Source organism: Hyaena hyaena, unplaced genomic scaffold, assembly GCF_003009895.1.
Source record: "Hyaena hyaena isolate Hyena2069 unplaced genomic scaffold, ASM300989v1 scaffold_287, whole genome shotgun sequence".
NCBI classification, from domain to species: Eukaryota; Metazoa; Chordata; class Mammalia; order Carnivora; family Hyaenidae; genus Hyaena; species Hyaena hyaena.
In genome coordinates, this window is record NW_024080919.1 from 1577850 (window position 1) to 1590666 (window position 12817).

General features: G+C 41.8%; 1 protein-coding gene and 1 pseudogene across 3 annotated transcripts in view; both read right to left on the reverse strand.

Annotated features, from left to right (window-relative positions):
- The window catches only part of TRIM55 (tripartite motif containing 55), a 40629-nt gene that overhangs the window by 17902 nt on the left and 9910 nt on the right, over positions 1 to 12817 (reverse strand). For 2 of the 3 annotated variants that reach the window (XM_039246987.1, XM_039246986.1), the window contains exon 5: positions 330 to 563. The exons of the other annotated variant lie outside the window; for it this stretch is intronic. In XM_039246987.1, coding sequence (XP_039102918.1) covers positions 330 to 563 — 234 coding nt within the window. The remainder of the gene's footprint in view (positions 1 to 329; positions 564 to 12817) is intronic. 3 annotated transcript variants of the gene reach the window in all.
- On the reverse strand, positions 11337 to 12669 carry LOC120241684 (annotated as a pseudogene).

Genomic DNA, 12817 nt, shown 5'->3' on the forward strand with positions numbered 1-12817 from the left:
AAGACAGGCCTACTTAAGTTCTTTTCATCAAAGACTTTATTCTTTCCTCCGCTGACTCTGAAAATCTCAGAGCTTAGTTTCTAAATGCCATGAATAACTGCTGTTTTATACCAGAACCTTCTCATATTTAAGCGATGTCACAGTCCCTGAAATACATGCTTATGAAATTGTTTAAACAGATGGAGACATGAACACTTAACGAGCTTAGAGTTTAGTTGGTAAAATAAATCAAAATGCTGTGTACACAAAACAACAAGAGTATGGTGACAGCTACTACTCCAGTGCCCACCTTCCTGGTCAGTCCCGTCAGGTCCCGGAGGAATACGTACCTGCAGAAACACTGCCATTTCTGGCTCATCCATGAACTGGATCCCCGACTCAACCAACTTTGACACATTTTCCAAGTGATCAGAATACTTTTTGATCAGAGCACGGACATGTTCCAGTTTCTCCTCTTGGGTTCGGGTGATGACTTGGGTCATTTCATTCTTCCTCTCCTCCAGGATACCGTACAGGTAATCAAACTTCTCACACAGTTCCTGTTTCTGTTTTCTGCAGCATTCCTGTTAGTTGAGTTAGCTCATGTTAGAAAGTGTTTCAAAGAGTGTCTATTTAGAGAAATCACCTTGGGGCGCCGTGGTGGCTCATTTGGTTAAGCACCTGACAACTTGATTTTGGCTCAGATCATGATCTCATCATTCATGAGTTTCAGCTCCTTGTCGGTACAGAGCCTGCTTGGGATTCTCTCTCTCCCTTTCTCTCTGCCCACTCTTCTCGCTCTCAAAAAAATATTTTTTAAAAAATCACCTGGATACTTTGGGAGATACATTTAGTTATATAGGATATCTTTTCTTTTGCTTGAAGTTGTCCTTTGGGTATAGATTCCCATTTTGTTGATGCTTTGAAAATCTCATTTTGATACTTATTCGATCCAAAATCAACCAAATTGACTACATGGATCAGTGATTTTTCAATAAGTTCTATGTAAATGGAGAATTTCATAGAAATTAGGACAGCTTTTTAAAAATATATATATTGGTTATATAGCTTAAAGGTTTATATTTTGCTTTAGAGTGAGTGTGTGTATATGTACGTGTATGAGCAAAACACTATGGTACTTCCTGATTTGTACCCTTAGTCTCTCCCCACTCCACCTGTACTGTTCTGATGTCCATCTTCTCATGGAGATTCTGAAGCTTCCCACTGGCCTCTGCATCTGGAATTCCCTCCTTCAAGCAAACTCGTACACTACAAACAAATTCATTTTCCTGGAGTACATTTCCCTGGGGAATAGTGCTTTTTCTCTGACTACTCATTGCCCAGAGAATAGTATTTAAATTTCATAACTGACTTCCCAGCTTCTCCATGACTGGGTTCCAGCTTTCCTTCGTTACACTGCAGAGTTCTCCATCACATACCCTGTGTCCAGCAAAAACGAACCGCTCACTTTCTTTGCTCATCATCGTCCCTCTGTATGGAAGGTTCTTTCCCAATTCATAGTTGCAAACTCTAAGTAATCTTAAAGACGTTGTTGAAATGCCACTTCTTCCATAAAACTGTCTTTGATCTCTGTGAACGAATATCATCTTTTAATTCTTCTGAAATCCTATAATAGTGACCACTTATGGCATACACCTGTATTCACCTGGTCCTCTATTTCTCCAATATTGTCTAAGACAGGGAAATAAGGGATCTGGTCTTTGATTCCTGGAGAGAAAGGCTGTATGGGAATTCAGTCTTATGCATTTGCATCGTGTGCATCTCTAGTACCATCTAGTTCCCTTTTCTCTGAGTCCACGTTTAAAACATAATTGACTCTCCAGTTGGCCTGGTCATTGGCCTTTTGCTTTTTCAAGCTCCAGTAAGCTTGTTGTGTATATATGCCAGTATCCTTGGACCTGACCATCTCTGGGCCCAGGACCTTTATAGCTGAGAGCAAGTTTTGAGACATGATGATCCAGCATAGCTCTCCTGTCTGGTGGGGGCTTCTTGGGAATGCAGCTACTTGATTTGACACCTCTGACCTTTGTGTGACCCTTATTACATGTTCTTTCATTTTAGTAAACATTGGTCTCTTAGATGTCACATATCACTTTCTTCCTTCACATGAGTTTCTTAAATATCTAAAGTATCGTCTCTTTAAGGATAGAATCTGGGCCTGCCTGGACACATACCACTTCGGACAATAAGACGTTCAGTATATATTGTCGAACAAGTTTTTTAAAACTGTGTTTCATTTCTCCCCAATTTCTCTGCTATTCTTAGAGTAAGGAGAAAAATGGATAACCTAAACCAAATTTTTGATTATGAAGACATTCTACAAGTGAACAAGAAATAACACCCCTCACTCTACTGCCTCTCTTAGAACACAGTCAATTCTCATCACATTTTCTGACCAATAATAAAGCCCAAAGGAGATTCTAACCACTTTAATAGTAATTACTGGTTATTGCTATCACCCCCCCCCCCATCCAGTCATTCATCTAGCAATCAATTCTTAAGTGTGGCATTTGTGTCAAGCACTGTGCAAGTTCTGGGGACCAGCCATGAACTAAAACATAATTCCTGTTCTCAAGGAGCTGAGGTTCACTGAATGAGAAAGATTATGGGCCAATAATACAATAACAACCCAATAGGCTGAATCATTTAAATATTTTAGAGATTTATACCAGGTTTTATAGAAGTACGTGGGTGGGGAACATTCAAAGGGAGCTAGGGTGGGTGGGTGGCTCCGGAAAAGCTTCTTGGTGGCAGTGGTGCCTGACTTTGGCCGTAAAAGATGAGCAGAAGCAGAGGAGGTGGGAGGAGGGGATGAAAATTTGTGGAGCACCCCCGCAGTCCTCAAAGTAGTAGTACTAGGGTCCACACGGCATGTCCAGACATGGCATCTGCTGGGTTTGCCAAATTTGCATCCATTCCAAGCCTTTTAGTGTGAGATCTGGACTATTACGAGGTCTCAGAACTGAAGCCTATTAGTAGCTTCCCAACCAAACTTTCTTTCGCTGGATTGCTTTCTGCTCTAAGCTCACAGGCACCCTTGAGCCCACTGCATTCCTGAAATATGCCTCTTTGACATTCAGAAGCTCTACTGTTTACTGCAAACATATGATGACTTCTAGCTTATTTTTCTAAAATGAATTGTGCACTTGACACATATATAATGAGTATTAAGATATGATACTGGTAGCATGTCTTTGTTTCTCAAAAGTTTTCTTCTAAGCCAACTTATTTATGAGACTGATGTCATGTGTCATGGCTAGTGTTTGATTTAAGTGAAATAGCCACTTTATTTATACATTATTTTCAATTCCAAGTATTTTATTTCCATTCTGGTTTTCTAATGATTTGTACTCTATTGAATTTTAATACAATGACTATCATTTTAATAGCAACTATTATTTACTTATTTACAGTATAGGAAATTCTATCCGATGCATGGCATATGCTTGATTATTATCGTTATTTTTTTATTGTATGACTACATACTGTATAAAGCACTTATAATATTATCTGACACATTATAGGTAGTATATCAGTGCTTGTTACATTTAGATCCAATTTTCCTTAATTTGAATTATTTAATTGTGGAATTTTGAAGCTGCGTGGAATATCAGAAGTAACCTGCTCCAGACCAACCATTTCACTCATGTGGAAACTGAAACCCAGCAGAGTTAAGTCACTTTCTCAAGGCATTCTGCGATTTACGGCTGGTGCCTGGCCTAGAGCCAAGGGCTTTGAACTCCTGGGTCATTACTACTCCTACCAAACCTTGCTGTGAAATAGTTGCAAGTAAGTTGAAAAAATTTTTATGTGAGGTACTGTGAACTGAATATATGTCTTTTAACAAACCTACTCTGTAGTAAGTAGGTTTTTAAAGATAAGAAAGCTCCAGATGTTTCAGAATTACACTCATTATTTCATTCTTTCGGCAAAATTCACTAATTACTATGTACCAGGCATTAGAAGATCCAAAAACCTGCCATAGTTTTCCAGTGTTCATGAGAAGGGTAGAACATTTATTATATTTTCTAATCTCTAAGTTTAAAAAACTTCACTTCTTTTTTTTCTTGCTTAATGTGCCTTTAGTATAATTCTGTGCAAAATATGGTAAGAGTCAGACAGGTTTCTGAAATAGAAAAAGTATGCTTCTTTCTTGGAATTATAAAACTAGTACTTTATAGATTTTTTAGAATTGAACTTGAGATGCTCAGGTTAACCTAATATCAGATTCAAATGAGATATACTCCCTGAAATTAAAATTCTTCTATTTTTTCCATACTCTCTGAGGTAGAAGCAATACGTGGAGACTAAGGTGGGCACCCTTCCATCTTTCTGGACTACAAGACCTTCAAAGTGCTGTGAAGGTCAGTTAACAACAAACACCTCAGCTTATCAACTCCCCCTTCGAGGTACTTAGGGAACAAGTGTATGCTATGAAAGAAAAATATGCTCTTAGAGGCCAGCTCACTAGCGATAGTGATTACTCTGAATTTCAGTACCTACTGTGCCTTTGTAAATATGGACCGGAAATGCTTTCAACAGTGACTTTCCAGTAACCTGCAAAAAGGAATGGGGAAATGTGGACTTCTGCGTTATCAAAATGTCTGCAGGGAGAATACTTGAAAGGATGGCTGTTACCTGCAAAAGCGTGATAGCAACCGTCTTTAAACCTTCTCCACAAAAACTTCCTCACCTCAAAGATTTCTTTTTGCTTTTAACGTTCCATTTTACTTATTTCAGTAAAAAGCCTGGGTTAAAAAAAAAGGCGTCAGTAAAAATTCTTGGCTCTATACCTTCCCCCTCCCCCCACATCTTTGGATAGTAATTGAATCAAAATATATACTTTTTAAACTTTCAAGTTTATTTTTTCAAATATTCTCCATTTTCTTCCTCTTGATATCTGTGGTGCCTATGTCCTCTGTGTGTGTGTGTGTGTGTGTGTGTGTGTGGTGTGCATGCATGCATACTGTGTGAGCATGTTCAGCAGTTGAAGTAACTTCCATCATGAATGCCCAGGCATTGGCCTCCACGCATATTCTGATGCATAGCCTCCAGGGGCAACATGACCTACCTCTTGGTCAGCCAGGACAATTATATGTATTGGCTTCTTAGAAGAACAAAGCAAAAGTCTGTAATCCTTGAATGAAAATAAAATCTACCGCATCTCTAAGGTGAACCCAGTATGGATGCAATATACCAAAAACGGAGCGATTTTATGAAGGGAAAATTATGCTGCCCATATTAAAATAGTAAAATGATGACAGGTGGAATATCTGCTTCTAACCAGTGTCATAATATCTGTCTAAAAAGAAAAGAAATCAAGTAATCATTTGGTCATTTCCTTCGAAGTGAGTAGGTAGTCTTTAATATTCATCTAAAACCCATTGTTTAGCTGTTGTTTTCATAGAAATGTTAAAACTGACAGATTCTAATTTTTAGCCCTCTTTGTATTTTGATGGTAATAAGATCTAAGATATGCAATTGTAAAAAGAAGCTTTCTATGGAAAAAAAAGTCAACAATAGACAATCTTATACTGCAGAGTAGATAGCCAGACAAGCAAAGTACCGTCGTCCTGTTGTTTTTAATGGCTAGATTTTGTGGCTCATTTTCTCCCCAGGCACTTATTACTCTCTGAGATGATCTTGTTATTTATTTGTTTTATTGCCTAACTCCTCTACTAAAATAAAATCTTCCTGAGAGCAGGGACCTTTTCTGTTTAGTTCATCACTATTTTCCAGTATTATGTATGCAGAATATGGCGTATAATGCACACATGAGAACTGTGGTCTGAGTGATTGAGTGAATGAATGAAATGGCTTGTATCTAGGGATATTCAGTCCTCAAAAGTTTCTGTGTTCCCAGAAAATAGATATGAGTAGATACTCCAAGTCTCTGCCTCATTTAGTCTTCAACAGAAAACAGCAAAAAACAGCTGTGCAACCTTAGGGAAGCCATTTAGCCTCGGAGCACTTTCTGATCTGTACAGTAAGGAATGGGCCTGGATGATTGCCAAGGTCCCTTTTGACTCGACGGTTCCAAGACTCTATGGCGTGAGGTGAATGTGGAGATATTTCAGTGTCTTCAGGCTATAAAATGCCCCCTCCTACTTCTGGCACATTCCAGAGCGGTTATCTACAGCATTAGGACACAAATGATATGTCCTGGCCCCTCAGGGTCAGTCCCAGGCTGGGGATGTGCCAGGGCGGAGACAGGAAAACCCAAGACAATTGTAACCGCTGCTCTTACCATGTAAGGAACATGCCTCTGTGACCAAAATAGAGCTGAAGATAAGCTCTGAGCCCCACCATTTGTCCCTGAGCAACTGTGGCTCTACCGAGCCCATTCACATACCCCCCGCGTTCCTCCACCGCTCATCGCACACTCTTGTCGGGGGGCTGCAGCTCTGGGTCTGGAAGTGCACGCTCAGCTTCGTTTGAAATACAGTACTTCAGAATTCCCTTCATTAACCCAGATAGGGTTTCCTTTCCTCACAACTCCCAAAAGAAGGGGGGAAGTGCAGATTAATAATACTAGAGAGAGAACGGTGTTAAGGTAGAAAGGTTCTCCTGAGGAAATCAGTCAGCCCTCTGCTGGTAAAGCCCCAATTTCTAGCGCTTGGGAGAAGTCCCACCAGTGCAGTGAAGGCGGGTCTCTGCTGGGCTCTACAAGAAAAGGAGCAGACAAATGAGGAACACGCATTTCTTGCAGGCACGTGAACTGGAGTTCAGCTCCTCTGCCCTCAGCGGAGCGCCCTTGTGCAGTGCTTAGCTGAGCAACTGTACCCAACAGCCATGGGTCTCCAGACTCCCAAACTCATGCTGTTTTCTACCACATCATGTTGCCACCCACTTCATGTTAGAAGAACAACTATGTTCTAGTCTGTGGGATCTCTGAAGCTTGCTCCTGGGCCTGGGGTTCTTGTCTAGGTCATTTAAACGCTCCTTAAGCAAAGTCTCTAAAGCAGAGAGCCCAGCGAGTCATACTGACTTGAACCCTCTCGTTCAGTGAAAGCCACAAGACCATGGTGACCTGTGACGTTGTTCTATTTGTTCTCGTATGCAGCAGAGAGTCAGCTCGTCTCCCAGAAGAGCCTTAGCCTCCCTTAGTTGCCAGTATTTTGCAGTAACTAATATTCTTAGGTAAAGAATAGGGATAATACCCTCTGCCATTCGTGTTCAGATTTTCCATCTGCAGGGGGCTGCTTAGCCCTGCATCATAATTGCTGAAGACCCTGAGAGTCTTTTCCTGACACCACTTAAAAGATGCTCCAGATGTTCCGGTGGTTCAAATGATTATTGGCATCATTACAATAAGTGGTCTTTCCAAGCTGACTATGAGAATAGTATGAGGTAACAGTTACCAAGCTCCTGGCATGTGCCTCTTACCCCAACTTAATCATCACAATAACACTGTGAGGAATTTAGTATTAACCCCACCGTACCAGTGAGAAAGTTAAGGGACAAAGGGCTTAAGTAACTTCGCAAGGTCATGTAGTTAAATGACAGCTAAAGGTCAAACTCTGAAACCTATTCTTTTAAGCATATGTTCTATTGCCTTTGAAATGTTGCCTTAAAAATTCTGGCATGCTTATTAAAGTGATTCTTATGATATTTGTACTTCATATTTGTAACTGCATGGACAGTGTCCCAAAAGCTATTTGGGTGAAATTATTGTTTTGGAAATACAATAGATTTGTTCTCATTGCAAAATCATTGGAGGATCTTATTAAAGTTCTCATTTTTCAGACAATGGAAATGCTCAAGATCAAATAGTTATTATTCAACTTGTAGCTGTTTCCTTTAGACACGCACCCACAGAAAACAGCATTATGTCTAGGTGTCTTGTCTGCCAGCCTCAGGAGGACCAGAATTAATAGCCTACTCTCTTGGGTGTCCAGTGACATAGGATAAGAGCCCTTGGTAAAGACTGTAAGACAGAGACAGAGGGTATGATTCCCAGGCATGCAGAAGGGAAGCCAAGCAGAGTGTTCTGGAAGCAGACAGCTCCCACGGCAGTGCACTTGTCCACTCCAACCAGCAGCCGCCTTTCTGAGACCCAGCCTATCCCAGAACATTCCCTGGCCTGGAAAGGCAAGCGTAGCTTGCCATACCATGCTGGGCTTGTCTAGAACAGCCTGGAAGGCCCTCCAACCACCTGCAGTCAAGAGCTCTGGGAACATCTCAAGCTGAGCCACATTCAGCCAGGAGTGCCAAAAAGATGGAAGGCTCCTTCACCCACTGTCAGATCCACAGCAAAGAGAAAAAATACTACTCCTCCTTTTGACACAGGTCAGATTGCCCTTTCGTGACTATAGCCCTTTTCGAAGCCACTCTCATAATCTTTGTAAACTCACATCAATTGCATACATTATTTAAAAAACTGTTTTTAATGTTTATTTATTTATTTCGAGAGAGAGAGAGCAGGGGAGGGGCAGAGAGTGAGAATTCCAAGCAGGCTCTGCAAAGTTAGCACGGAGCCAGACACGGGGCTCCTTCCCACAATTTGGGAAATCATGACCTGAGATGAAATCAAGAGTTGGACACCTAACCGACTGAGCCGCCCAGGTGCCCCTTTAATTTTAATTTTTAAAATGTTATTTACTTTGAGAGAGAGAGAGAAAGAGCAAGCACACATGCGTGAGCTGGGGAGTGGCAAAGAAGGAGAGAGAGAAAGAATATGTTATTTTTAAAGGATAACAAGGAGTCAGTCCACAGTGTGACTGAGCCTAAGCTCGCCAGCTCTCCAGGGCCGGTCCTGGGCCAGGTGCCTGACCAGCCCAGCCCTGCAAGACATTACATGATCAAGGACAAAATTAGACACATACATGGGATGGGCCCTCCTTCCAAAGGGCAGGTGTCTGGGCCCCAAGTGGGAAGAGGCAAGGTAATTGGGGAAGGATAGTGCCTACCCAGGGGCTACTCCATTTCCCATCCCTAAGGGGTTCTTCACCAATCAGAAGAGCGACTTCTCTAACAACAGCTTCCCACCCCCTGGCCAGGAGCCGCCAATGGCTTCCCAGAAAATGTTTGCAGGCAGGTGGTGAGCGAAGTCAGGAAGCAAAGCAAGCACCCCAGCGAGACACGGGGGACACGGGAGCTCTGTGACCTGAACTCTCGTACAGAATTCACCTGCTCTGCGAGGTAGGATCATTTCAGTTTAAGCCAAGAACCTGGTGTGCTTCGTTCACTACGTGTGGCCTTGCAGGCCGGTGCTCACGAAGTGAGCCTCGGTGTTTTGCCCACTGATACGGCCCTGGCTCCGTGGGAGACCACCTCAGTGACTACAGGTGCACCGTGTGTCCTCGGTCCTCTTCAAATGCAGGATATTTGCAAAAATTTGGATCATAAAATCAGAGACCTCCCTGAGCCAATATGTACATCTCCAGGTGAGCCACCTACACTGATCCAAAAGAACGTCCTTATCTGAGCAACATTCATTCTATATTTGCTTTACTGATTATTAAAAAAAAATGTCCAGGTCATTTTAGAAAAAATGTGAAATACAGGAATATATAAAGGAGAGAGGAGTCCCACTCTTCACTACCGCTAACGTTTTGGTTTCTGGAGCTTTCCCCCATATAAATATATTTGGGGATTATTTATGAATATATACATTCTATACTGTTTTATTTCGTTAAAGTAAATCTCAGAAGTGAAGTAAATAGGTAAAAGGGATGGGCACTTTTAAGACTCCTGCCAGTTTATCTGAAAGCCCTACAGGGAACTATTAGACTTGTCTAGAAACCTGCGAAAGTACTTCTAAAAGTGTGCCATGTTTGATGAATGCTTTTATCAGTAATAATAGGAGTAATAATCCTAAACTTCACTGCCAGGAAGTTCCTCCTGATATCTGCACTAAATCCCTTCTGCTGACTTAATTTCAAACCTGTTCCTTCTTGTCTTGTTCACAGTGAAAGAAAAAAACAGCTGCTCCCTGTTGCGCCCCTGACTGGCCTCCAGAAAGAAAACCAGTTGTCAAATCTCTCCTTGCCCTCTCCGTGTCCCTGGACGCTGGCTAAATGGAGCCCAGGTCGTTTGCATTATTTGCTCAAGGCCAAATGTGACCCCCAGAGCTTTTCTCCTGTATGTGGCCTGCAGCCTCGATGTCCTGGACAGAGGTCTCTGATGGAGGCCTGACCAGAGATGAGTATAGAGATTACCTCACTTCCACAAGCACCACACTCCTATTTATACACCCGGGACTCAACATGGCACCGTGCTGGAGTGCTGATTCACGGCTTACTGATGAAGTTGTATTTGGCCTTTACTGTAAGTAAGTAAAACTAAAAGAGTTTATATTGTCCATTTTGTAATCTCTTTGAGCTCTTCACCAAAAGAAAACTTCCTTTCTGTAAATGGAGCCCAGATTTATCATGATCTTTTCAGGAATATGACTATGGAGAAGAAGAGACATTGGTTTTAATGATGTGTATTTCTAAAGTGAGATGGTTATGGCCAATGTCTTGAAGTCATCATCCAGGAAGCAGCCTTTGGCTTCTGATAGAATTTGCCTTTCTAATGATAAAATAATGAAAACAGGGTATTTATCAGGCACTCACCATATACTAGACACTGTGCTAAGCATTTTGCTTATGCTTAATTTTTCACAGTAGCTCTATGAAGTGGGTACTATGCCCCGTTTTTACAGAGGAGAAAAATGAGGGATTGAACGTATACGAGAATGGATTTAAAACCTAATGCATAGTTTCAAAAAAGCAGAATGAGACATATAGCACAATGCCATTTATAAAAGAAAAAGAAGTACATATAAAACAATCAAGACTCCACAAGAGTGTAGGTAAAGGGAACATTGAACGTGTTAGAGTGGTTACGTACAGAGAAGAGAGCAGGAGTGGACACGGAGAGAAAAGGAAATAAACAGCTAACGAGGGGGCCTTGCCTGCTGCAAGGCACACAGTCCACGGCAGAGCGAGCAGCACAAGGCCTCAGCACTGCATCTGAGGTCCAGCTACAAAACCCAACAACCCCAGAACGTAAAGCAGGGGGTAAAGAGTGGCTCCAGGTTACAGACCCAGACACGTGCACTCAGCCCAGCTGTCCTGCACCTGCCCTCGATGCAGCCCGGCTTAACTAGTCTGTGAATCTTCAGTTCTTGAAAAGGTATCTGCCACGCAGCTACACGTCTTTAGGCTTCAGCTTTTTGCCATCAGCAATTACACAGTTTATACTTAATCTTGAGGAAGGGTGGATTCGCAGTATTTCTTGCGTTCTTTTTTTTTTTTTTTTAATTCTAGAGCCAGTATTTTTATTTACACAGTTTGCAAATCAAAGTGTAACGAATTATCATGTATCGGGATTGGTAAGAATACCAAGTATTATTTCACAACAGCCTCTACGTGTTTCTTCTTCTCCTACACAATCGATACAGATCCAGGCTTGCCATGTTTGAGAGGATTCACCTCCTTTCGTCGATGAGCTGCTTTCATGATGTGCTGTTCCTGAATCTGGCTGTCGATGGATTTTGGTAGATGTTGGTGACGAGCAAGGCATTTTATATGAGGATGATGTTGAAATTTCTTTCAGTTTTTAGTTATAATCCTTAGCTGCTTTCTCTCGTGATGGAAGCACACCCAACTTTTCAGAAGCATTAGCTTTCCACAGACAAATGTTCATTTCATCAGATCCACACATAATATATTTGTGTCAGAAGTCCATTTTACACAGACAACATGTTGCATTCCCTTCGTGTGATAGACTTCCCTGCTTCTACTCTTCTCCAAAGGAAAAATTCGAATAGATTTATCAAAACTAGCAGACACAAACTCCTTCCCAGTGGGAGAATAATCCACGTCGAGCATCACAGATACATGATCCATATGGACCATTTCAGGAGTGTCCAGCACACGCATATCGAAAGTATATAAGTTGTAATCCTCCCTTGCCGCAGTAAAAATGAAAGCTTCCATAGGGTTCCAGCAAATTGTGTTTGTTCTCATATCTAAGATGACCTTTTTCAGGGGAGTAGCTTGCCTCATGTCGTATAGTACTATATTCTTGTCAGAAGCACAACTTCCCAAGAGAAATGTCTCAATTGGGTTGAATTTAACGCTACTTATACTATCGAATCCCCAGGTCATTGAACATACAGGATTTGTTCTTTATTCATCCCAAATGTCCACTTGCTGTCCACATGTGGCAAAAACAGGTTCTTTCCAGTGATGATCAATCCCTGTATACACTGTCTTTCCTAATGTTGTTTGCAGTGGTTCCTCTTCTTCTCCATAGCCTGGTCCATCCACTTTCCACTGCTTCACTGTTTTGTCATCACCAACAGTAAAGAAAGAAGTCCCACAAAAGCGAGTGCATATTCCTCGTACAAACCCCTCATGTGCTTGTAACGTACAGATACATTTTCATTTAGTCACGTTCCAAATTCTAACCTCTCCATCACATGCCCCAGAAAGGACAGTAGCCAGGATCTTCGGGTGCTTTGTCAGGCAATTGACTCCATCTTGGCGACCATCCAGGGAAGCAAGGAATGGTTTTGCAAATACCTGTTCCAATTTGGTAGCATTTAAAGCTCTTACATATTCTTGCGGGACCTCAAAAGGATGTAAGGTAGGATCATAGTTTCTTGGAACTCTGTAAGTCCAGCTTGGTTTCGCGGACATAGTTGTCCGGGTTCCGGCTCAGCATCTTCACCTTCATTTTGGCTGCTAGGTGTCCCCGACTCCCCGAGCCTTTCCTCCAAGTTTGGGTTTCTCAGTATTTCTTTTATGCCAAGCTTCAGTGTGAGCTAAACAGCCAGCCATTTATGCATTTGTTCACCAAGTTTGTATCAAGTGTGTATCATGTG